Below are 27,440 nucleotides of genomic sequence, written 5' to 3'. Positions count from 1 at the left end.
TTGATATTGCACCATTTTCTTTATATATTCCCATCATCAGGCCTTGGTTAGCGCATTGTGTGCTAATTGACTGAAAGAGGTGTAGTGACTTAGTACTAGTATTAGTATTCTAGCCTCACTGTCTGGGAGTAGAAAGACAAGGTAATCTTGAACTTATAGACTAACTGACCAAAGCAAGGCTTCATCTTAAAGGACTGGTACTCGAATACTTCTAGTGGGCGTTTTGGGGGTTTTTTCATGAAGTGTGCATGCTGTCCTTAGTGAAGTTTTATTCCTTAGTGCTTCTAATCTCAAAGCTTGATCAACTTTTCTGCAAGAGTTGCAATTGCAGGTAGGAATTAGAAATAATTTTCTTAGGTTAAATACTAGTATATTGGAATTGGTTATTACTTTTTTTTTCTTTTTGAAATCGAATCTTCTGTGCAGTCAGTTGATAATTATGATTCAAATAAGAAAGTAAATGTCACTGCATGACTAAACTAATGGTGTGGGTATTTTAGATATTTATTGGACAATTTACAATGAACAATGAAATGATTTTCAATAGACTTAAGTGTGAAATGATGTTGAAAATTAAGTTGTTTCATTGCATTTTAATTTATAACTTGTGCTATCTAAAAGATTGATTTACATGTCTTTAGGAACCAATGTAACCACCTTCATTCACATTCAAAAAGTTGTCTCTGGTCGGGTGGAGTGTGTCAAACGTTTTGATTTCTGTCTTTGATATTAATAGACATTTTACTCTCAGAACAGGAAATCAGTAGCATTATGATTATTGAATAGAGAAAAATAAGATATTGGTATAAACAATAAAGTGCATTCTTTTGTGGTTGTACAGGCATTCTTTGCAAAAACAATCACATAAGCTTCTGACCTTATTAATTTTTATTTTTTGGGGGCTTATGTTCACTACCTTCATACCCACATGAACCACCAAAGATAGCATTTAATAGGTAAAATGATATTGAGCAAAGATGGTGGGTTTTTTTTTTTCATTTCTAAAATTTCACTTCATCATAAATATTTATTTAAATGAAAGTGTTACTTGACAATTCCAGGTTATTGTTATGTCATTTACTCTTAACTTGATTCTGTTCACATAATGTAACTGACAAAAAAACCATCTGAAAAAGCTTTGGTAAAAAAAAAATGGAAGCTAGGGAAAGCTCATCTTTTCTTTGGCAGCATGTTAGAAAGCAAAAGAACTTGTTGACATCACATGCATTTAATGTGTTTGATTTACACAAACATGCTCGGGAGGAACTGAAGCATAGCGATGGAGAACCATGCTGAAAATCCATTTGGAACTGGCTACTGTGGTTGTTGGTTGGTGTGTCTGGGACGAATGTCAAACATAACAGAGACCTCGATTTCATGCTGTGTCAAGCATTGAAGAAAACAGAAGCTGTAGGTACCAAGAGCCAATACCAATTTACCCATTGTCTTCTGGCTCAGGCTTGCTCCGATTTTTTGTTAAAAGCATTAGCGATAGTATTCTAGCGTAATTTCTAAACGGTTCTGTTCGAGAACTAAGAGAGAACATGGACATTGAGATATTATAGCCAACAATCCCAGAATTTGCACTGAAGGTTTTCTTAGAATATTATGTATCAGAGAGTTGTAAGGATAAAAAGTCAGCTTCCTTTCTATACGATCAGTTTGTGTGTTAATGAGTCATAATTTTTTCATGTCTCTCAATTTGTAGCTTTTATGGCCTTATTAGTTTTTGTGGCCTCTACCATAAAGTCAAGACAAAGTGATTTACCTTTTATGTGGAAAAGCATCATTAAGCTTGTTTTGTTCCTCAAAAGATACATACAAGTCTGAGTATTCTTTGGTAAAATTGCTATCATAGAAAATACATTGTGTGATTAAAAGATATCTGACGAGCAGCTTCAAGAAAAACCTAGCTTTGCAATGTAAAAAGCTTTTTGTTTATTAAGTGAAGGGGAAGTTGGGCTTGGCAGATTTGTCCTTTTATAACTTTGAAGGAGACTTTATAATCTGAAGATGGCGGCCATTCTTGATTTCTTCTCTGTTTTTGTGGAATTCTTTTTTATCGAATATACCTTGTCACTAAATACACTGGTATAGAGAATAAACTAATAATTCAAGTCATTAATGAAATCAAAATTCTTCATGTAATAAACATTTTTGAATTATTTTAATTTATAATTTAAAATTTAAATTTGTAAAGATTTTGTTTTCTTGGTGTGATTCAGTCATGGTATGGTAATGCTAAGTGCTTAATGGAGGTATGTCCTGTGTCTTGTTTAGTATCTAAGCAACAGGGATTACCTGCTAATAGTAGTACTGATGCAATGAGTTTTTATAGATACTTTTTTACTAAATATGAGATTAAATGTGAGATTGATGTTACATTCAATAAATACGTGTGTCTTACTGCTGATGGTCCCTTAATAACTTGCGAAGGATGTGGACTGCTATTGAACTTGGTCCACATTAAATCATTTCATATCACATTTGCAAAAGATCAATGTTAACATGATTAAAATACGCAATTCATTCCATGCATGCCATTGCTTTTTTGAAAGTTGTCATTTAGGTAGCTTGGCTCTTGAGATGTGCAATTGACATTTGAGTGAAACATGATGACAAAGTATAATTTTTTTTTGCCATTGAATCAAAAATATAAAAGGCCCGGAAACTGATTGAAGTGCAGATCTCCTAATTAGCAGAGGATGTTGTCTCTTATGTGCAATCTGAACGACACAATTAGTCGTTTAGTCACCGTAGGTTTTCGTTGGAAATTTTGTGAATCCTGAGTCAGATGACGATGAAAAGTGTGAATTGTACTGTGATCCAAAAAGCTTAGAAATATGTTTTCTTCTAGAGGTGTTAATGTTTTATCTAAAATGATTAACGATCAATGTTTAACCTATTATGAAATATGGACAATATTTTCAACTGTCTAAATCAGTTTCTTTCTTAATGACGTTTTGTAGTAGGAATAACTTCAAACCAACTTTTATTCAGGATGACTTTGTTTGCAATTTACTTGAGATTTACTGGCCCATGATTTGACTAATTTATTCAATTATCCGGAAAATAAAACACCAGAGATAGTTGGGGACTGGTTTGCAGTGAGAAATGTTTGCAACGAGGCTCGATCTTGTGAACCTTCCTGGAAGGTGAATAAAGTTGGTTTAGAGTACTGTATGCTGGATGTTTTGTTTTTATATATTTGAAGCATGACTAAAAGATTGACATGCATTTCTGTTGGAATTCAGATGGTTGTCGAGCTGAACATTAAACTCTGAGGATCGACCTAAAACACTTTTAAATAAACCTGAGAGTCTCCTTTTCTTAAAAGGACTAAGTAGTCACTTAGTTTCTAAGTGGCAAGGTTTACTAATATATACTACTGTGAAGAAGTCAAAATTGTGATCGTGCGGAATTGCACATTTATTTTTCATACCATATCACCACACCCTGTTACCCATTCATTTTGGAGGTATTACTTCTTTTTTAAAGACTCCTTTAATTTGGGACTTGCTAAGCAATGATGAAAACAGGTGAAATACTTAAAGTTGCATCTCGCAGAGATGGAAAAACATTGGCCTTCTTTGTTTTCTAAAAAATCATAGATTGTATTAGTCTGATTTGACATTTGAGTCGAGATTTTGTTTGAAAGTTATTTTCAAATAGTGTCAACAACATCTTATTAACTGTGGCTCAATGGGAGAAAAGGAAACACCGATGCTTATAAAGGTCCACATCCTTTGGCTAATTAGTCTGGCATATAATGTAAAGCCAATAACATACTTCTAGCCAGCCCTCTAATTGGCAATTCTCTCTTGTCCACATAGGATCTTGACAGCACTGAGAGCAGAAGTATCAAATTGTGTATGTAGATATACTTTTTGGTCACGGAATTGACGTTGCCATCTGTGTCTGCATGTTGCAAGGCAGCTAGGGCATACTCAGGTAGAAAAAGTCCCTGATGAGTTGATGATCTCGAGATATCAATGAGATATCAACCTTAGCTTATTGTCATCAAGACGAAACGTCAATACCTGACTGCTATCCAACCTTTTTAGTCTCTTATTGCATATAAGGGAAGGGAAGCCCAGGCTTGGAATTAATAGGCAAATGGATCATCTCTTCAAACCAGGTAAGATCGCAGGAGAGACCTGAACAAAATTTAATGAATCCTTATAGGAGTTTGTATTGATTTTAAATGTCAACTCTCATTTGTGTGATTTAAAAGTCTTCCAGGCGCAGTGTATTTTTTGTTTGTTTCGAGGAATATAATGTTAACTTTCTATCTAATCAAAACAAGATTATTTTTTCTGATTTGACATATTTAATTATATTATAAAATATGAAAGTGCTTTTCTTTAAAGTTCAACTTCATTATAAAGGAAAAACCTTTTTGTACAGGAAATGCCTAAGTGGTTTTAACCTAATGAAAGATCAAAACATTAGAAAGCAGAAAAGAGATCTCGACAAACCTAGTAATATCAGAAGCTTATTGAATATGTCACACAATACAGATTTCAATTTGTGGATGCAAATTTTAATTCAATTTTGTTGCCCATTTATTATAACTTCTCACCTCTTTTTGGATATAATATCCAATTAGCATAGTGATAGTTGCATATAGCTACTGTAATAGATAACTATTGAGGTCAAATGCCAGATGTCAGGGTCATTTCCACGAATCTGTTTGCGAAAGCTTTGGAGACCTGCATTTGATTAACCGATATGGATCCTGTGATAGGAGAGATCCCTAACAGTCAAAGAGCTGTGAATATGACAACAAAGTAGGCTAATTGCATGTGACATGATGTGTCTTTCAGAATTAACTATCATCATGCTTGCACAATTTTTCACAGAAATCCCCTCAGACTACTATTTTGTTTTTGTGGGTCCGTTGAAGGATATGGGGTATATGTAACATATGTTCTGTGGTGATGGTTTGAATCCCTTGGTGTTTGGTTAATTGTTAGGATATCTGATACATGTGTTTGTTCTGAAAGGTAGTGCATCATCGTATGATGGTGATGGTTCATGCTGCTGTGACAGTCGTGTAATCTTGTTTAAAGTACTCTGGAATTATTAGAATTTGTAATGGCTCAATTTTCATAGATTTCATGGAAATATTCCACTTACAGATTTACATCCAGAACTAATTAAAAAACATTTTCTTCATTCATTTTTCATACAAGTACAACGTAAATTCACAAAATTTTATCTCCATAAACATGTTAAAAAAAAAAAATTGACATTCAACAAAAATTGATCCCAGATTTCACAGAGCCTGAGTAGCTTTTTAAGTAACTTGTAAACTGCAATACTCAAAATTACAACAACAAAAAAAATTGGAAAAAAAGAAGAAATTGAAAACTCTGACCAGGAATGAAATTGAAAGGTTACGTTTGGTTCATTTTGTTTATGGCCATATGACATCCAGAGCATAACATTAAATATTTTGGGGTAGATTTTTTTGGTTTTATCCCAAATTAAACTGCTTCACTTGACAATTTCTGCTTTCAAGTTTAGGCAATTCAGAAACTCACAGTGAATGTATGTGTACCTTTTTGGACTTCTGAATATGATTATTCCCTTTACTGACAATAATAAATGGACACTTTGAGATTTTCTTTATCTGGCCCCCACCTTCAAAGCCTGTCCTATCATTGTTGAATTCCCTGCCACGACGACCAAGCGGATTTCAATCCATATTCTATGATTAAAGTTAATTTGGTTACTTCCCCTTTTGTGGAGAAATGCAACCATTTCCTGTGGATGATCTATTGTGAAGCCACAGGATGTGAGTGGCTCTTTAATGGATCGGGACAATGACAGATCTACGTAAGGTTAATTTCAGTCACAGAAAGAGCACCTGATAATCAATAGGAATGGGGACATCAGTGATTATAGGCCAGGTACTAATGGTCATCTCACTGATGACCCATTGCTCAATTTGAGCCTAAGTATAATCCAGGGCAAATTAATTTTTCAAAGTTTCTTTAATAGTGGCAAATACTTTGCAAACTGGGGAATGGAGTCTTTAGGAAAGGGAAAGAACAAATTGATGGAAGAAAAATTAGAAATACTGCTTTGCATACGAGCAACATTTTTGTGCTTTGTTTGGATTCTTTTGACTGGGATGGATAAATTTGGTCATACAATATGACTTCTTTTTGTTGTGTACCTGCATGCAGTTGTCTCAATGGTTTTTTATGTTGGCAAAATATGCTGCCCAAGATAATTTTCTAGTCAATTCCCCCCTACATCAACTGCTTGGTCAGTATTTGCTTGTATGATGAGCCCATCTGCTTCTCATTATGACTGATTGAAAGGTTTGCAGTATGTTTACAACATGTACATGAGGATAGTACATCACTGATAAGACAATAGTGCCAATAAGTTGGTATTTAGTGTTCAAAGATATTCAGCTCATGCAAGTGACACTTACAAAAATTAGTAGATCTGAATGTGAATCTACAGTAATGGGGCAAGGAACAACTTCATTGTTTATGTTCCGAGATCATTTGTACCGAGTATACTCGGGGTCAAAGTCACAGGGGGCAAGGGTTGTGTTGAACTTTTTTCTCCAAAGTGCATTTGACAACAAACTGCAGGATGGATGAATATTCCATGGCTGAAGAACATTTAAAATATGTGTTCAAGGGCTCTCTTCATTATCTCTGCTGGTTGGGGGTCATTTTAGTAAGAGGGCAACAGATTCTTTTGTCCTAACAAAGACTATGTGGTCAATTTTGGGAAAAACATGAAGAAAAAAAATTCTGCATGCAGATATAATGTGGAAAATGGCCAGTTGGAAATTATTATCGGTAGATCCTAATAAAAATTTATATATTTTTTATAGATAAGGAGGTCATGCAAAAATTGGTATCAAACTGACTGCTGCAAATTTTTTTTTCTGTGATACAAATAGGTGATGATGTTTATTCAAGAGTTTTACCCGGTATATGTTTTTTATGATATATTTACTTAATGTTTATTGTAATTTAAAAGTAAATGCTACATGAACGTTGTCCTAAACCAAAGCCAAATTTAGATAACAAGCTAGATGTGTATAAAACTAAGTCCAATAAGTTGATAAGATATGCATAATGGATGATAAAGCAAACAGAGAACTATGATTTGAAGATCATAAGAGGTGGTAAACTGATAGTGGGGTCCACACTGTGACCATTGGTCCAGGAAGAGAGGGGACCAGGCGTTATCAACAATTAAAACAAACAACCCTTATCTGCTTATCCCTATACTCATTGCTACTTGTAATTCATGTACAAATCTGTATTGTTTGGAAAATTGTAGGTAGGAAATATCATTTCTTCCAATAATTATTTTCTTTTCTTTTTTTGCCTTTTTTAAACTTTTGATAGCTTTATTATGTTTGATTAACAATTGAAATGCAAATAGCAATTTTGTTGACTTTTATTTGAGCTGTCTGCTGATTCATATGTTGTTTCCGAGAAGTCTTCTTATTTTTCTTTGCTAGAGGGTAAAAAACTTTTTTTTTTAACAGTACTAGAACATGTAACTGGTCAGTACTCGCACTACTGGGACACTTCTGTAAAGTATGTCATAGAAATAAGAATATAAAGGCTTGGAGAAATAAACTGCGTTATGGTCACCAGATTGTTTACAAAAACAGAGTTTATTACAATGACAAGAACTAAACTTTTAAGCCCGAGGTTTATCACTGGACAATAAAGTGATTGCATAAAAATTAAGTCAGTGAGGCAAATAGGAGAGGATTAAGCTAATCTTAATCAGCTTAAGAAGTCATTTAGATGGATAAAACAGATTTAGGTATTGTGGGGTATATTGATAGTTATGTCACGTCAGTGGGTTAAAGTTATGAGTGGCAATTGTTCCTGGGCATTTGTTCTGATTGTTGTAGAGAAAAGATTTTATTGAAATTCTATAGAAAATTACATGACCAGCATTGATTCTAAGGACTAATAATGGAAGGAAACACGGCGAAATGATGCAAAATTATGTTCCTTCTTAATGGGAGGAGAAACTGGATATTTTTTTTAATCTTGTTTATTGATTTTGGAGGCACAGTGATTTAATGAAACATATTTGTTATAAACATGACCATGTAGAAAAAAAGAAGTTGGGATATTGATTTTTGTGAGAGAAAACATTTTTGGTGTACCTTCTTGCAGGTAAGTCAAGCTTGCTATGTTTTCTTGAATCAAAGGAGGATTAGCTACTATACATCAATAAGGCAAATAGCAAATATTCTTACCTGTTTTTCATGTAGGGTTATAAATCAATATTTGTTTATTTGTGATTTATTTGGAATTTACCTTATTGAATCTTTTTGAAGGGAAGAGGGAGATGGAAATAAAAATCATTATTTGAGATTTAATTAGAGTTATAATGACTTGATTTTTGACAATGAGAAGTTGAGTTCTCATTCGGCACCCTGCTGTGACAGAGCTGTGAATTGTGTTGACTGCATGTGATCATCTATCCAGGGTGCCACACTGTAATTATCTCCCTTGTGAATAGGTCTCCAGACACTGATTATCTGCCCTTTATGAGAGGGGGGGGGGCTAATTAATTAGTATACACATACACATCTTGTGTGGACATGCATATATTAACCCTGGCTGCATGATCCAGCAGTCAAACGCCAGCAGACCAGCTGTTAGTTATTGCCAGCTAGTAGAAGTGTATGTGTGTGTAGGTATATATAATAGGTGGGAGGCTCTCCATTGTGTATATACCTAAGTCAGATGCCAGTTTTGCATGGTGTGTTCTTGACACTTGGTGCTATAGTGGAGATAGACAACAAGATAGAGGGAATATATTACCCCCTTATTAGCTATAGATGTTGAGATATTAACTATCAAGCAAGATGCTTCTCTTGCAGAGAAAAGGTGAGAGATTGGTTGTATTTTTATTGCTTCTTAAAGGAGATTGGGGAAACTGTTTTTAATCAGATTTTCCTTCCTCTCCATTTTATTGCTGTATGCTTTATATTTGAAAAAATTATAAAGTTGTGTATGATTATTTGAAAAGATCCACAGCTCTGAGGGGTGGCAATGTTTTTTTTTTTATTTGAATAGAGAAACCCACTCATGTATAGGTCCAAAGTATCAAAGGTTTCAAAGTGTTGAGGTATATTTTTTTTTTAGATTGCATACTGGTAAATGTCCTCAGCTGTTTTCTGATTAGATATTCATTAGAATTTGTAAGAAAAAAAATATTCCCATGGAAGTGAACATGTAGCAGATTGAATAAGGCGCTGCTGGAAAGTTTTCTTTTCACTGGGTTTCTCAGCAAGTTGTTATTTGCAAGATGTTGCCTTGAGATATTAATACAAACTCGACAATTCTTTTCTTTACTTCTCTCTCCACCGTGTGTATTATAAATTTGCCAGCTTTAATAGAAAAAAAGAAGGAAAATAAAAGAATGAAAGAAAGGGAAAAAAATCAATGACAGATTTTTTTTTTTGAAACTTGTTGAATGTAGTATACAGATGCTGATAATGGACTTATATCTGGTAGAATATAATTTCTTTGGAGCTTTTCGGTGGAGATTATATTTAATTCATGGTACGTGTATCATTAAAAAAATGTTGCGGATTTAAAGTGTGAAGAATAGTTGAGAGAGTGAGAAAAAAAAATGTCAAAATAAATATTTTTAAGTGGATTTTTTTAGCACTATATGGATTCAAGTGTTAAATATGAACCAAGAAGAAAATGCGATACGTACTGCATGTACTATTTAGCTATTGCACAATGTATATCCACGCATCCATGCAAGCAGTGGTGTTGATGGGGGGTGTTTTGGTCCTTTTAATAAGTATATGTGTAACAACAAAATCATATGATATCACTCGAGCCTAATCATGAAGATAAATATGTAGATTTATACACTGTAAATTCAAGATGTGTGTGCCTGAGCATAATAGTCACTTCACTCTCACTCGATGCTGGGACTTTAGAACTCGCACTCTTGTCTCATATGAAGGTGGGAGGATCATGATACACCAAATGTAATTTATTTAGAAAGTTAGATTTTGAAGTGAAATTTGTTTTGTTTTGCAGGTAGTATTCCTTTGGCTCATTTCTTTTAAAATGATGGAATGAAACAACATTCTTCTTATGTGACAAGTTCTTTTTTTTTTTCTCTTTTGCAGGCTGCAGTTGATTTAGTTCCCACAGAGATCAGACTGCCTTGACAAAGAGGAACCCCAGCGTTCCTCCATTTTTAATTTGTGTTTTCACCGTGACATGGCCAGTGAGAAAAAAATGGTCCTCAACGATAGTGTTCCCGTCAGTCTCTTGACAGTCCGTATGATTATGCAGGGAAAGGTGAGTTCTTTTGTCCACCTGTAATCCACATCCAGGCGAAAGGTGTGGAAAACTCGTATTGAAAACAAAAATAATAAGCAGCCCTATCCAATTCATGCAGACAGATGAAATGAGTGGGCACCTTTGCCTTTTATGCTTTTGCAAGCAATATAAGATAGCAAGCGTATACCATGATATTTGTAATACACAGTGTTCAGGTACCAAGTTGAGCTCAGAGTTGCAGAAGAGACACTGACATCGGGTAATATAAAACCTTTATCGCATTAATATCTCGAGATTCCTGTAGGGTCCTCATTTGTCTGCCATTTAACACCTAATTTGCCAAGATAAGATAGAACGGAATCAAGAAGGTTATTTATGCTAAGTTGATGTGTTCCTGGGTGAAGTTGATTGCATTCGAAATTTTTATTGATGATCCTCATCTAGAAATTAAAGGGGTTTTGCATTTTCAAACATTTGTCAATACATTGATATGAGTTGTTGCTGCAACCAGTGGGAGAAATAAATTTCGACATTAAATTCAGAAACAGGATCTGAAAAATTGGGTGTGATTGCAGAAGACATGATATGGTAGCCTTCCTATTTGCTTCCTCCTCATCTGATTGAGAACATGAAAGATATTGTTCCTCAGAGAAGATACCATATGAAAGAACTAGTTATTCTTGCACCCAAGGTTAACAGTAATTAGACACTTGTTAAACTCTCTCTCATAGACTATGTTATGGGGTTATCAAGTCATCTGACATAAATGTTGTGCATCAGAATTGTGACACAGTTGTGTCTAAAAGAGGATAACGGAGAGCTATATTTTGAGCCAAGGCAGAAGTCGGGGTGTCATGAGCAGTAATTAACCTTAATCATATCTCTGAGTGAACGTAAAGAAGAATATGACCTGTTGGAGCAAAAAGGGCAGCATAAAAGCCATTGTATGTGTTGCACAAGCAGAGGTTTGGAAGCTTTTACCTACAGCAGACACTCTGTGCCTTTTGAATAATCTCCAATGGCATCTTTTTGGCCATTGTTTTAGAATCTTGGAGAATTTAAGTACAGCAATGAAAATTATGTGCAAATTAGATATCATAAAAATGAAAGTACCAGAGTGCTTAACACGAATTGAAAGTAAAAGGTTACAAGTACCTATTATGCCAAATAACCTAATGATAACATAACTTTAAGACAACTTGAGACACGATTCAAAAATATTGCTTTATTCAAAACACCTATTTGTCCTTTTACAATGGTTTCTGCATCTCTATAAGGTTAAACTTGGTTTAAAGCACTAAATAAATGCTTATGAATTTCAGGATTTCTGTCATTAATACCAATATACTTGTTTACTCAAAATCCCTTTAATGAAATGGATGCAGGCCTCTACTTTAATATTATGTCATTGAAATTATGTCATGATAAGTATGATATAAGAATGATATTCAGGGTTGATCTTTGAGATAACATATGTTATCCATCCCCTGATTTATAATTACTGGAATCGAATCATTATGTACAACCTGGTCGATTTAATTAGATGGACTAAGCCTACATCTTAAAGATTAATTTCTATAGTAAATTAGCTGCTTCTGGATGGTCTGCAAAGAAGGTTAATGCCAATTCAATATCCATCTCTTAATTTCACTAATTTGCTCTTGTCTGCCATGATGAAAAAAAGGCCTTTTGCACTGCAACCAGTTTCTTAATCTCTTCTTGTAGCGAATAGCACCCAACTGAAGGGAATTATTACTTCAGAGAATTGAAACCTTCTAGAATTTTATTAATTTTTTGCCAATTTGAGTCTTTTGAGCCAGGTCTGTTTTCTTCAGGAGATATTGCTTTTCCTTGAAATCAGGTATTATTAATGATTCCATGGCATTTTCTTTGTGATGTATTGCAAGTTTGGCATGTCTCCGATTTCAAGTTGGAATGGAGAGATTGATTTTTAAGGAAGAAAATAAATAGCATTGAAGACTAAGAAAATTAAACTATTTCACTATTTCAAAGCTTCTTTTTTTTGCATTTTATTTTTGTTTCTTCACTCATAGCAATGCATCTCTGTTTTTGTATCAATGTACCAGAGGTAATAAAATGGTTGTCCATCATAATTAGAATAAAATCTGCAGGCAGGAAGGAGAAAATCCAGACTCTTTCTGATGGTGTTGTTTTCTCTGTAATTGTCATAAGAAAAAAGCCGGTGTGAAATCTGGGAAGCAAACAATTGACAAGGGATTACAGTGTACGGTCCAGTCTTGAGGTATAGCAGGGGACCTCATGGATCAGCTTAGTATAAATCTGGCTCGGCTTGGTCTCTTGCAGACACCATAATAGAAACCCTGCAATGATGGAAAAGAACGGAAAGACTTGTTTTATTGGATTCGGAGAAATCTGTATAGATCTGCAAAGGATAAATCTCAGGATTTATAAGATATCACACAAATCCAGTTCAGTAGATTGCACTCGTTGTCTCTGTTCAGACGTTTTTAATGCTTTTGTTCTTAGGATGAGGATATTTTATTGTCCCTTGCATGATTTGGGGAAACTTTTCTTTAAAGAGAATGTTTGAAACCTTCACAGACTGAGAAAAGGGGGAAAAATCAATGTGTAAACAAAATGGCCAGCTTCATTACTGAGCAGCATTTACCTACAATTTGCTTCCTAGCAACTACAGGTTAGGGCTCTGTATCTAAGACTGCATCTCAGTTGTCAAAGAAAAAAAGGTAGTCATCTTTGTTTTTATTGCAATCATTACTGCCAGACCCAAGTTCAAATAATGGTAATGTGAACTGCCAAGTACCTAGTTATTTTTTTTTAATCTTTTTCTTTCTTTATTTTCTTTTTTATGGGTGTCTAATTAATCTTTTTACAAAAACCTTTGTAGCTTTGCAAAGTAAGGAAATTGAAATATGTATAATTAAAATCATTGAATGCGCTGCATTGGTTTTTTTTAAGGGAAATATGATTTATCTGTACAATAAGTCAAATGATTGAGGTACTGGAATGAACAATTTCAGTTTTTTGGTCCATTAATTGATTTATTTGGAATGTTTTCAATGTAATGTTTTTAATTGAAATTACCACAATGCTGCTCTTGGAAAAAAAAAATGTCAAATTCTGTAATTGATACCTCGTATTGATCAATAAATAAATGTCAGTTTCTTGATTAATGAAGTGTTATTTTTTGTTTTCTTTTTGCAGGAAGTAGGAAGCATCATAGGAAAGGTGTGTAGAGAGCTCTATGTTTTAATATCAAAATAGTTTCTAAGAAATGAGAAATTTTGATATGAAGCAATATATACATTTTGGTTTGAATGTGATGTGTATAATAAGTAATACTGTTTGTATATTTTTCAGAAAGGAGATAACATTAAGAAGTTTAGGGAAGATGTAAGTTTCCTTTATCTGCGATTATATATTTCGCTCGAACATGATGCAACATTTTATAGATGAATATATGTCTGTTTTTTGTGTTTTTTGTAGAGTGGTGCTAAGATAAACATATCAGACGGTTCTTGTCCGGAACGAATTGTGACCGTCACCGGGACGACGGAATGTATCCACAAGGCTTTCACTATGATATGTAAAAAGTTTGAAGAAGTAAGTAATTCTCATCAGACCTGCATGTTGTTATCAAATCAAATCTTACCGCTGCAATCAATGCCGACATTTCATTAATGAGAATATATTCAAGAGAGAATGCAGTGGATTATAATAAACCCAAGCCAATATAAATTGTGTCCTACTTGTTGTCCTGTAGATGGGATGGAGGAATTTAAATTTATTAAGACGATTTTATGCAAAATACGAAATTGGTGTAAATTGTTGCTGATCTGAATTTATATGGTGCAAATTCTGAATATATTTGGTTCTATGTTATTTCAGGACTTACAGAACACCCCCACAGTGCCTAAACCCCCTGTTACTCTACGATTGGTCGTCCCAGCCAGTCAGTGCGGTTCCCTCATCGGAAAAGGGGGATCCAAAATCAAGGAAATTCGGGAAGTATGTAACAAAATACTCATATTCCAAACACAGGGGTTCAATAGCTCAACCCCCCCAAAAAATATTACTAGGGCATAAAAATGAGGAATATTATTTCTGTGGTAAAACAGGATGCTTTGTTTTCTGACTTTAGCTATAAAAACATGGGCATTCATGGATGGGGGAATAGCAGATGGATGGAGTATGTTTCTACTTTTGAAGTTCTGGAGGGTCTGCTCTGTTCTAATAAAAAAAAAAATCCTGAATTTAGTACAAACGTATCACATTGTTTGACTTTGAATGTGTTCATTTTGCTGACATAGCAGAGACATAATATTATATTGGAATAGTATCTGGTGAACATTTTGGATTCCCCGGCTTTAAGGAGAGAATTTTGGAATTTTTATTATGAATCTGTATGGTTTTAGAGGTTTACGAAGCATATGTTGTAATGTTTTTTCTAAAGCTTGCATGAAAAGAAACTATCTTCACATATGTTACTGGGCCCTAATAATGTTGTGAATTTTCTTAGTTATCCAGACATCTGCACCTATGTGAACTTCCATGACCCATAATCTGTAGTTTTGATTTGTAAAACATATATCTTGCTAGCATTACCAAGGAAAGATGTACAAATTGTATAAGATTAGGCAAGTGAAAATCATCTGTACTGACAGAGAAAGTGGGAGGGGGAAATTATAGCACAACTTGGTTGTGATCTTTGGAATTTTTCCCCCCTTTTTTTTTAAAGACCTGACCTGTTTTATGTACTGTACATACAGTAAAAATGGGAAAAAAGGAATATATAAAAGATATTTTTAGCTTACTGCTGAACTTCTACTTAGTAAATGAAATCCAGGTGTTGGCGGGGGAATCGGTTGATTCGGTCCTGGCATTTAAGGGACGGTTGGTGTTGACTGGAGAATGCCATCATAATGACACCTCTTGTGGCTAAGAATGCCTCGCTCTATAAATTGTCATTCCGAAGCATCTCCCCACTTCTTCTCTCGCCACTGAGGTTAAATCAGAAAAACCTGAGGGATGGCAATAATTAACATTGGGAGGTTAGGCTCGCATTCTCCCTGGTCTTGGCTTTTTCTAGGATAGAACAACATCCCATTGTGGAGGTAGAAGATATATAATAACTTACTTGGCATTAAAATGAAAGGCTATTTTTAGGATGGAATTAAAATACATAGAAAAAGAAGTCAATGATAAAAGGTGGATTATGGATTTGTAAATGAATCTTGGTTACAAATTTCTCTTTACGGGCTAATTCATTCTAATTTCATTCACATAAAGGACTTACAAAATATTTTTGTACTTTGGAGGTTTTATTTTTGTAAAATCTCTTAATCCGTTAAGCCCCCCTTTTTTTTTTACTCAACTGGAAACTATTCACCATGTGTCATGCAGTGTAAAGCCGTAATAGAAATTAAATAAATGCACTCATTCTTATAAGTATTCAACAAAAACAAAGGATTACAATCATTCTTTGGATGACTAAACTTTACACTTAAAATATAGTAAATCACAATTATATAAAATTTTCCGTGGTTTAAAAGTTATCTGAGTTGTTGAGATTTGGTTTATATCCTGTTTAATCTTCAACACTGGAAGTCTTAATTCCCAATTCCTAAATGATGATTGTTAGATATATTTAACCCCCCCCCCCCCCCCCACCCTCACACCCCAAAAAACTCAAAAATATAAAACCAACTTTTATTGATATTTAATCTTGTTGATAATTCCATGAAGCAATTTAAGACAAGTGTGATTTCTCATTGTAAAATGTCCTTGATGTTTACTTTTAGACTACGGGTGCTTCTATTCAGGTAGCATCAGAAATGCTACCCAATTCCACAGAAAGGGCAGTAACTGTGTCAGGAACAGCAGATGCCATTACACTTTGCATACAAAACATCTGTAGCATTATGTTGGAGGTAGGTTCCATTCTTCCACGCATGCTGTATAATTTCATGATTTTTTTTTTGTATTATTTGGAGTCTACTTTCGACAAGAAGGTTGGCAGAGTATAGATAGAAGACAGATCTTTTTTTTTTTTTTTAAGTACTTTCTCCCTTTGAAAAAAAAAGAAATGATATTGATAGTAATGTACCCTAGCTCTTTTATTTTAACAACAAAGAATAAAAATGTAGATACTCAGCTCATTCACATTATGACGTACACTTGAGAGCTATTATGGCATAGTCATGACACATGTTGAAATGTGCATCATCATCTTTCTTGGCTCTAGATTTTCTCTCTGCAAGAAAGTCTTTTTAGAGATAATTGCGTTAATTGTTTTTGTTTCTGGGTTTATCTTCAGCAAATCTCGTCCTAAGAAAGAAAGTGAGAACACGCGTACGTTTTATTATACAATCATAGTCATCCCCCGAAATGTTCTCACCTAATTTGCTTCACAAAGTTTTCTAACCTCCTTATAATTGTACGTTATTTTTTCTTGCACAAAATATTCCAAGATACCAAATGCTTCTACTAAATTCTACCTGCATCTGTTACAATTGATTAATGTGATGTATAATTGTACAATATCAATTTTTAATTTTTTTTATTTTTTTTTTTAAAGTTTGTGTTTCTACATTGTTGTAACATATATCTCCATATATACATGCGTTATTAAGCGAGACCACTAAATTGACACTGTTCTTTTACACTCCAATTTTCCAGGCATCAGAACAGGGGCGTGCCTGTCTCCCTTTGTCACCATGGTTACTGCTTTTGCCCTTATTGACTAGTATCGTAGCTAATTATGTCCGAAACAATGGCTGAAAATATGATGTTAGCTCCTCAGACTTTCCGTTCTGTTGTTGTAGAGATCATGACTCCCTGCTGCACTTGGCCCCCTCTGCTTTAAGTAGATAAACTAACTGGACTGCAATTATTAACTCAGCTGTTGGTGTTGTGGCCCCATTTAGTCAACTTCTTACTCTTTATGCCAAACCAAAGAAAAAAAGGAAAGAAAACAACCCTCATGTCTCAATAGATATCTAGAAAAGAAGAAAAAAATATGAATAAAAAATTAAAGCAAGATAAAAATGAAGATATTAAATCAAAATAATTATGAAGACAAAAAAAACAACTTTTGACAAATATCTGAGACTATGAAATCAATTGGATGCCATTGTTTCACCTGAATATGGTAATTGCTGTAGCTATACGACTCTTCCTTTCTATGTGACCTTTAACCTTTGGTATTTGACCTCTCCTCTTCCTTACGCAGTCCCCTCCTAAAGGAGCAACTATCCAATACCGTCCAAAACCCGTGGTTCCTCCGGTCATTTTTGCTGGGGGTCAGGCATACACTGTTCCTGGACAGATGCAGGGTGTGCAGGCGTCTGAGGTAAGCCATCACTCGCCAGTTTGTGGGCTCTGTGTGTTTTTGTTCTGAATGGAATTTCGAATTCAAAGAAAAGAAACATGCTCCTGATGCATTGCATATCTTTTGAACAATTATTGGCCTTATTGAAAGTCTTTTGTTATGGGTTGAATTTTATTTTTATTTTTGTTAAATGAATTTTAAAAAGAAGTTTTTGCTCACAATTTTACTAACCATAAATGCTTGGTCAAAATGGCAAGGTCTTGAGTTCAAAAAGATATTTTATTAAATAAATAATTTAAAATAAAAAAACCAGTCCAAACAAAAAAGAAATAAATTGAAAGTTAGAGTAAGTCCTCAAATGATTTTATTGCATTAAATTCACAGAAAGAGAGACTTGGAATTCCTAAAATGGAGGTAAACTGCAAAGAACAATAGACTAGAATATGACTTTTTCTCTGGGATCTTTGTATTAATTGCTTTGTGACAGATTAATTAAAGGAACTGAGTGTAGACTAGACATCAGTGAATGTTTTCTAACAGCACTAAGTACTAACTTGCACTGTCCATTCTCGGATTTATTAACACATTGTATGATAGTTCATTGTTCAGCTTCTGTCAACTTCTTCCCTCCAACATGTAGCTTGATGAAACTTTTATGAACTGATTTAAGGTTTCATGTCCCTTCAAGAAGAGAGATAACTCTCACAGAGAACTGTAAACTTAATCAAATGAATTTCTGAAAATATTTTTTTTTCCTGAGCACAGCAAAGTGCGTAGGGAGTTTGTGAATTCCTTTACAAATTTGGGGAAATTGAAAAAAGTTATAGCTAAACAAAAAAGAATTTCTGAAAAAAAAATTTTTTAAGATATTAAATGAATAGAGAATACATCAACATTATTGATTAAACAAAAGTGACAGTAATCTAAATGCATGTTGGAGTAAAGCGAGACACATAGTAGACAGGGCTGAAATCTGTCCAATCAGATCTTGGGTGTTTGATGTTTGCATGGAATTCTTTCCCCGTCTAATAATGAGATATAAGACACACAAAAAACACCAATGCCTATTAACCAAGTTACATGTTTATAACTTAAAAAAGAATGTGCATTAAAAGATATTGTATTTCATGGAGTCTTATCGACTTTAACTTTACCCTGATTCTCAATTTAAAAATTTTTGGTACAGTAAATGAGTTCATATTACCTTAAAACATTTTCTGAAATACGATTTCAGAGATTAAATGTATGATGTAATAAGCAATTTTTTTCTCCTTGCTTTATAGTTATCCAAGTTACATCAGCTATCACTGGGCCAACCTATTCCCATAATTCCTTGTACATCGCCGCAGCTAATTCAAGGTAACTAATGGCATTCAGACAAAATACGTTAAGATAATAATTGAAATGCGTATCTGACCGCTTTACAATGAATTTCATGTGATATTAGGGTATCCTTTATTTTCTGATGGGATATGATTTTTTTTTATTCAACAAGTTGTGCAATTGTATCCCTTAAGTCACAAGAAGCTGAAAAAGTCATAACTCATCACAAATGATAAGGAATTCTTTTTATCACATGTTTTCACCCCATTTTTACGTACATAAATCCTTTTTAATAGCCTCAGAGATGCACAACATTCAAACATCATGTCAACAGTATTGCCCAAGGTTCATGACGTCATTGACAAGCCAATGTAATATATATTCATGATTTCCATTAGATAATAAAGCAACTACTTATAAAATTACTTTTTATCATTTCAATTTTACAAAATTTTCTCAAAAGTGGTGGTAAATATTGAAAGAATAAATAAAATGAATACTGCTCCCATGAGTAAAGATAATGAAAAATAAATGGTTCCTTTTTGTAGCCACAATGCCAGGTCTACCACATATGGCGGCTGCGTATCCAAGGGCAACCAATACAGTGCCACAGGCTCTTCCTGCCCAGCCTCAGCAGCAGCAGACGACAACAGAAATGGCCATTCCAAATGACCTCATAGGCTGTATCATAGGCAGGGGCGGACAGAAGATTAATGAGATTAGGTACAGCCACGCCCGTGTGGATCATGAATTCTTGGGATGGGGAGATTGGATTTCCAACCTCTTCTGCTCCTGAGAATGCATTCAAAGTTTAAAAACCCAGGGTTGTCTCTAAAAATTAACGTATAAGGAAGAAATAAAAAGGTGAAGGGGGGTCTGGGGGTCTTGCTTAAAGCTACATTGTGTTTGAAATTCAATAATAGCTGGGTAATTAAGGCATTATAGGCGAGGGAATTCCCTTCCACTGGGTCTTAGAGACAATCCTGAATACCTCTTACATTGAGATTTTAAATATGATAGACATGTTGAAGTCAATAGGAATCCTAACTTCTATTTCTCTATTACAATCAATGTCTTTAATTTTTTTCTTTGCCCAATACAGTTCAAGAGATATTTTTAATAATAATTACATGCAATACTTTTATCGAACAGAATCTTTTGCTTATGAAGCCTAATAGGTGTTTGATCATTCTGAAATTTAAAATCATGCTTTGTTATAAAAAATGAAATACCAGAATATTTATGTATTTCCTATTCTTTCTCTTTAACAGACAAATGTCAGGTGCTATGATTAAAATTTCCAATGCGGAGGAGGGAGCTCCAGACAGAAAGGTCACGATAACGGGAACTCCGGAAACAATAGGACTGGCCCAGTACCTGATAAACACCAGGTGTGTATACCCGCAACAGGTGTATTACTACTGATCAGCAGGGGCACACCCATGCATATCAATCCATGTCGCCCCCTACTTAGGAGGCCAAATACAGGAATAAGCAGGTTTTTTTTGTTGGGCATTGTCTATTTATGTAACGGTACATAGCTTTAGTATTGTCATTACTGAAAAAACAGATTTTTGGAAGATGAACGCTGTGCGCTCCGAGGATGCATGGAGGAATAGTCTTTAGTGGGGTTTTTTTTGTTTTTGTTTTTGTTGTATACTCTGGCAAGAGTGTATGGGCTTTTTTTTACAAGAGTTGTGTGGCATATCTATCAGAGAAAAAGTTCATTCACTGGAAACATCACATCATCACAGACAAAAAAAATGAAAAAGATGCTTCAATTTTTATGGAAGTTTTTTATTGTTTTTCTTTTTTTCTTTCTTTTAATGATAAGGATATTTGAGTGTAGATTTATAATATATTAGATGATATGTTTGAGTGTGCTTTTATAAATACGACTGAAGAAACTAAGGTATTTGTTGGTTAACTGACCTGAGAATTGTTGAATCAGATCTGTATATATATATATATATTTATCTTGTTTTACTATTTATTGGTTTGTACAGTTTGTATGGTATGACTTTCTATGACTTAGACATTTTTTTATATATGTGCTGGCATAATACTCATGTTAAAATGGTTGTGCTTTCCAAGATATTCAAAATAAGAGGGGCATATAAAAATGTTGGCATCTTACTCAGCAGAAGATGCATTGAATCAAGCATTATAAATCGGTTAACAAATCTAAGGCAAATAGTTTGGGTGTGAGACGGGGCTGTTTGTGAGTGCAAGAATTCATTTCTTACTGGGACTTGGAAGTTCATGTTCAGCTTTCAGAAAATCAGTTTATTATTTTAGATAACAAATACACAAAATGGCAACCAGCAACAGCAATCAAATAGATGTTGAACAGGGCTATTTAACTGATGCCTAAAGACATTGTAGATTTAACCGAAATGATTGGCTAATACGTGTTACAATAGGGACTAACTGTATGAGCATACAAAGGTCTTTCAGTCATAAAGGTTTTAGTATATTATGGTCATGGCAGGTTTTACTGATCACTTTGAACAGATGACGATCATTAAAGTATATTTTATAGTGGAAGTTTTAGCTGTTGACTACAATTTTTTCTGGCATGTCATATGCATTCATAGACGGCAGCTTGAAGTGTTTGGGCAATTCTTTACAATGGATGTTTTGTTGTTTATTAAATGAATGTTCTGGATTTTTTTTTTTTTCTATCATATTTTTTTTTTAATCATATGTAGGTCAACATCGACCTTTTTACTGAATTTTTTTTTCCTTTTTGAAATGATATGGTAGAATGACCTGCCAACACATGTCACCCATAACCCTTATATTTTTGCAAAAAGATATGGCCAAGAAGCCTTAAGTAGGTCAAATATGATTTTGATTTTTTAAAATTTTTGTCCCATGGGATGGATTGTATTGGGACTCAGTTGAGGGTTGAGAAATACTATTTCTTTCATTACCCCGTAATGGCACAGCAATGTTTTTTTTTTGGTCTCGGAGGATGCAGCTCAATTTTGACCAGTAAATGGTGGTTAAATCTCCTCACTAACCTTTCTGCCCAGCTAATAATCCCTTGGCACCTAGTAGTAACAAGTGTGATATATATTTATTTTCAATGATTTGTAGTTTTTTCACTTCCACAGCACTTACGATTATTTAAATCATGCTTCTAATTTATTTTACTTGGCTCAGTTTTTGGTTGTTTTTTTTTTTTTCGTAGTTTAAAACTTTTTGCAAATTTCATGTTGTGTCTGAATGCATATGCTCTACACAGGTTGAGTGAGAACTTGCTTTTTAGATTACACGGCACCTTAGTAGAAATGTAGATCCATCTCTCTTACTACATGTATTCGCATTATCGAAATCTTCATGACGGTTTATTTGTAGATTGGGGGAAAACTTTCAAGTCAAGTTTTAAAATCCTGAAAATTCTCTGTTAACATACCCACATTGAGTATGAATAACCTATTGTGCCATCATATTTATATATTTATGTTTAGGCGTATATGTAAAAATGCTAGAATCTGATATTTATACTGTGCATTTCTTTCAATGCACTGAACTTTTTGGAGTCAAATCTGTTATCATTTCAAGAATCGTCTCTCATTTTCAAAACTGTAGGAATATAATATATATATATATATGGAAAAGAGAGTCTTTGTCATATTTGATTTCTTGAAATGTTTGTTATGTTGATATTGTTGTTTTCATGAGGTTGAAAGTTCACAACAAAATCAACACTGCAGGAGCAAAATCGCACAAATATTTCGCTGCATTTTTCTGAGTGCAAAAATGAACCTTCACTTGCTTTTGTTTTTTTTTTCTATCTACAAATTTAACCAATGTCACGATTTGTGGAAAGCTTTATGAATTTTACTAATTTTATTTTTTGTGTAACACTTTCATATCCAAAATTATTTTCAGTTTTCTTATATGCAAAGAAACTCAGAATTTTCATTGAAATATTTGCATGTGATTTTATTCCTGCATGGATGTGTGAACTTTTGACCTCATGTGTGTATTTGAATGGTTTATATATCCTATTCTAATACTTTTTCCCTTCCCTTTTTTCTTTCTGCAGCATGGAATTGCATAAGACTCTGACCCTTGACCCGAGTTCATCGACCCAAAATACTACCCCGACCTTGACCTCTGTTCAATCCCAACATGCACCTATGGCAATTCCGATCAGTCAACTGGCGATGAAGCCGATGATAGTTGGATATAATGGACTAAATGGAATTGCGGGATTAAATGGCATTAGTCATGGACTAAACGGACTTAGTGTTCCAATTATGGACAGTGTGGCAGCAGCCAATCAGAAAAACTTAACAACTAAAATGCGCGTGGGCTTGACCTCAGTTCGGGCAGAGCCGAAATTCTCCCCCTACTGATAGCCAGGGGTCGCTGGGGGTTGTTGTACTTATGTTGATTTTTGTAGACATTATTTTGTTCTTTCATCCATTTTTTAAAGCAAAGTTATGTCGAAAGCTTTATAACATCCAATTTTTGCACTTTTAATGCCAAAAAATTTAAACAATTAATGTCATTTTTCCCCCATTGGTTCCGTGTTTTCGTATGTGTAGCTGTTTTCGTTTCATGTAATTTAGTATGACTCCCATTAGAAATGCACCACATATCGAAAACACATATCATGGAAAAAGACATGAGATAAATACCAGCAAAGCACCTGTTTTTTTGTTTAATGGATATCCGTCATGCGTTCGACAGTGGCAGCAAACTCATTCAAGCCTATTTTTGTCTGGTTAGTTCAAGTAAAATATATATCCGTGTTAACTTTATATTAGATTCTTTGGCTGCTCACTGGCAAGATATTAAAAGATGTAAATAGGTATATTAATGGAGGACATGTGATAAGTTTTAATTTTTTTTGATTTTTTTTTTTTTTTTTGGTTAAAAACATAATTTTACAAATATTTATTGTATTTTGAGTAACGAAAAAAAAAAAAGAACAGGAAAAAATTCTTTCATTTGGAATAAAACTGTATTTTGCTACCTTACCAATTATTTTCTTGAAAACGTGATAATATAGTTTTTAAATTTTTTGATGACTATATATATTTTATAGCTTTTTATAGTAGCTTTGCTGCCCTAACTTCTGTGATGTCAAAGGTCTCTTTTAATAATTACTCAATTGTTGCTCGCTTCTTAATAGGAAAAAGTGTCTCATGTTAGAGAAATCCACTTGTCGTTCAGAAACAGTTTACTGGTGAAAATTGGTTGTTGAGGCCGCAAACTGATCCCCATTTTTGCCCCCTGTAAGAATAATGTTTATAACTATTTTGTGTTTTCTCACAAAGAATTTCGAACTTGAGGAAAATGTTGTTTTACTTGAAGTATTGTACAGACATGTAGATTGTGTTGATATTTATGATTTTATACATTTGTTGACCTATTACCAATTATGTATAAACTTTCAAAAAAAAAAAAATTTGAAGATGAATAGTGTTCAAATACTGTGGGGGTTTTTTGTGTGTGTTTATAAAGCCAAAAATATGGTTCATTTGATGGAGGAAATGCCTCAATCGCTGGAACTTGTTCCTTTTTTTCCCCCCCATATTCTTTGAGAGTGCTTTGTTTTTTTTCTATATTTAATATGAAAACCACTTGTTACAATACAAATGATCATTATAATTGTAATGTTGTTGACTTTCATTGGGTGTTCAACAGTTTTTTAAACCTTGTAGTTTGATTTTTTTCATTGTATACTATTTTTTGAAAAATGATTGCTTGTCACAGTTTTGTTGTATATAATTTATAGGGAATTCTTGCCATGGAGTTTGTCAAGTTTAAAAAAAAAATTTTATCCAATGTTGTCTATGGAGAATGTGGTTGTACAAGAGACTGAAACAATCTTGCTGTGCTGTTATGGTTGAATTTAGCAGGCTAAAAAAAAAATTAAATATCCCTGTTTTAGAGGTTGTAATCCTGAAGCTAATTATAACTAGCTTTAGTGTATCTCATGTAAATTCAGTCAGAAACTGGTCATCTTAACATTCCATAATGCAAATATTGCCCACACTTTTGTTTTCTTTTTCTCTCTCTCTTTTTCTCAAGACATTATTTATAGCTTTTACAGAACTTCAATCGCCCACTTTTCTTTTCTTTTTCTTTTTTTTTTTTATCTAAATTATTCTTGAAAAATGCTTTTTAGAGCCTTCAAAAAATTTGTTCAACAATAATTATTGCAAGTTGCTGGCAACAATATTTTTTAAAGATTTTAAAATTGTTTCAGGAACTACTTTTTTTTTGCCAAGCTCTTAGTTTTGAGAATTTTATTATGAAGTACATACATGTACACATGTATCTCAATTTTTTTTGTTGCCTTCATTTTAACAATGCCAGAATGTAGAGTTAAGTCCCATTTTTTTGTGTTTTCAATCAGTAATTCGCAATATATAGTATACATATATATGAATATTTACTAGTATATAAGTCATCTGTTTTCGCTGTGTATATGTGGAGGGTTTTTTACAATATTTGAATTAAATACCTCAATCAGTATACATGCAATACATGTAGCACTGAACAGACTGCAGAGGCAATCACCTTCAGAATGAAATGCAAAAAAAATAAATAATAATAATCTAGTCCTATTAACTCAATGAAACGAGTTTTCTTTTCTCACTCAATTATTTTTTTTTTTGTTTATTTTTATTCAGACTGTGATAAATTCGTCTCTCCCTGTTTTAAGCCCTGGGTTCTTTGGCCCCCATCTCTGCATTCTGTTAAGTGCTCCATGTAATGCATCTATGCCAAACTTTGAAGTTAAAACAAGTGAGTCCTTAATACTGGCATAATTCTTTTGATTGTGTTGCAATATGTACTCGTATACATACATATTATAATGTTTGCAATATACATTTATCTCTCTATATACAAGTACTTTGAATGGTATGAAAATCATGGAATTGAATAAGAAGTTGATCATATTTTGATTTATTGAATTCATGTTATAATGACATTCAGCCCCAGTATAGTATACAAAAGGGAAAAAAAGTCCTCAGTTAATGCGATTCAGACCTGGCCATTTTCATTTCTTTCTTGTTTCTTTTAATTTCTTTCTTATAATCCTGGGTTTAAGGGTCAGTCTTCTTTGATTAAGGTGGCAGCTTTTCTGTTTCAGTAAGAAAAAAAAAATCTCTATATTATATGGCTTAAAAAAACAGCAAGGAAATGAGGATGGCTTTTTGCAATCATTCATTGGAAACTGCCGAGTTGAGTGCATGCTAATTAAGGTTCACATGTGAAAAGTGTGCAATGACTTTTTTTTACTTGATAATTTATGACCAATAAATCTGTTTTGATGAAACATGTCATTGTTTTGTTGTACATGTACTTGGGTAAAGCTTAGTTGTGAAGCAAAACTGTTACAGCAAAACGTGGAGAGAGAGAGAGAGAGAGAGAGAGAGAGAGAGAGAGAGAGAAAGTCTACTCTACCACAACTCATTATAAACCAACAACCTGGAAGAGTTCTTGTACAAGAAATTACAATTGAAAGTAGAGTCAATTAGGTAGTCTTTAAAAGGGATCGTGTAAGACCATAGGTTCTACGTGGAAATAGACGTTGGTAAGTCGTTGGCAAAAAATTCGCGTGTAAAGGCTCCATGATAATTTTCAAAGGGACAAATAATTAAGTAAGCAAGCAAACATTCTACCTCAAATCCTATCTTTAAACAATTCTATAGCGAGAACCGGCATTTCGTAAAGCCAGATACCAAACGGCCAGCAACATCTTTATATATACATCAGCAACATCTGTATTTTTTGTTTCCGATTATTGCTGATCTGTAACAATTTTGAATAGTTATGCTTGTACAGGTTTCTTATGCGCATGACACAAAAATACGTGCTTGGGAATAATAAAATTAGAAGTAGATTCGGGAGGAAAATCATCAGAACACTTAGAGGATTCGAACCAGTGACGACTAACAGGTTTTCCCACATTCAAAAATTAAATTACAAGTAATAAACATGTACGTCCGTACTTGATATTTTAATTTAAATATAGCATTAAAAAAATACACATCAATAGATCTCAAGGATGAAATACGAGTTACTATGAAGTACATTTCGTACTTGACTGGAGTAAGGCGCTGTAGTGTAGCGTACTTAGCAATTAGTGTTTTCTTATGAGTTGAGTGTGAAAGAAACACCATTTATCAGTAATACCGCCCTTTTTGTTAATCATTATACCAGAAAGGTTTAGTCATATCTTTAAGTTGGTCACTCGGGGTTAGAAATCTGTGGAACTATCTTAGACAAGCAATACTTAACATGATATACACAATGCATTGAAAGAGCTATCTAAAGACACCGTCTGAATTCAACAAATCGATAGTCAATTAAATCGTGACTTGGGTTTGTACGATAAAAATGTAAGATATTATGTTATAACCCCCAGAAAGACGGGCGGGGGTGGGGGATTTGTCTGCGACAAGCACAACGCACTAATACTATCGAAATCGGTA

At 33.8% G+C, this 27,440-nt stretch overlaps 1 protein-coding gene across 19 annotated transcripts in view; it reads left to right on the top strand.

Moving 5' to 3' along the window:
- LOC105333153 (poly(rC)-binding protein 3) overlaps positions 1-26,286 on the top strand; it is a 64,179-nt gene extending 37,893 nt beyond the window's left edge. For 7 of the 19 annotated variants that reach the window (XM_034477756.2, XM_066084836.1, XM_066084835.1 and 4 more), the window contains 13 exons: positions 10,163-10,337; positions 13,524-13,547; positions 13,680-13,712; positions 13,806-13,922; positions 14,208-14,327; positions 16,121-16,249; positions 17,551-17,670; positions 18,034-18,063; positions 18,933-19,008; positions 19,269-19,343; positions 19,521-19,695; positions 20,244-20,363; positions 23,030-26,286. In XM_034477756.2, the coding sequence (XP_034333647.1) occupies positions 10,257-10,337; positions 13,524-13,547; positions 13,680-13,712; positions 13,806-13,922; positions 14,208-14,327; positions 16,121-16,249; positions 17,551-17,670; positions 18,034-18,063; positions 18,933-19,008; positions 19,269-19,343; positions 19,521-19,695; positions 20,244-20,363; positions 23,030-23,342 (1,413 nt within the window). In that variant the 5' untranslated portion in view covers positions 10,163-10,256 and the 3' untranslated portion in view covers positions 23,343-26,286. Of the gene's footprint in view, positions 1-11; positions 142-210; positions 332-3,854; positions 4,139-7,204; positions 7,318-7,903; positions 8,178-8,668; positions 8,898-9,878; positions 10,019-10,048; positions 10,071-10,162; positions 10,338-13,523; positions 13,548-13,679; positions 13,713-13,805; positions 13,923-14,207; positions 14,328-16,120; positions 16,250-17,550; positions 17,671-18,033; positions 18,064-18,932; positions 19,009-19,268; positions 19,344-19,520; positions 19,696-20,243; positions 20,364-23,029 lie in introns of those variants that run through there. The other 12 variants (XM_066084840.1, XM_066084842.1, XM_066084837.1 and 9 more) reach the window with 12 other exon arrangements.
- Positions 26,287-27,440: the final 1,154 nt, after the last annotated feature.

This window comes from Magallana gigas, chromosome 5, assembly GCF_963853765.1.
Source record: "Magallana gigas chromosome 5, xbMagGiga1.1, whole genome shotgun sequence".
Taxonomy (NCBI): Eukaryota; Metazoa; Mollusca; class Bivalvia; order Ostreida; family Ostreidae; genus Magallana; species Magallana gigas.
The sequence above is the reverse complement of the archived record's forward strand: the minus strand, read 5'-3'. Positions and strand labels throughout refer to the sequence as shown.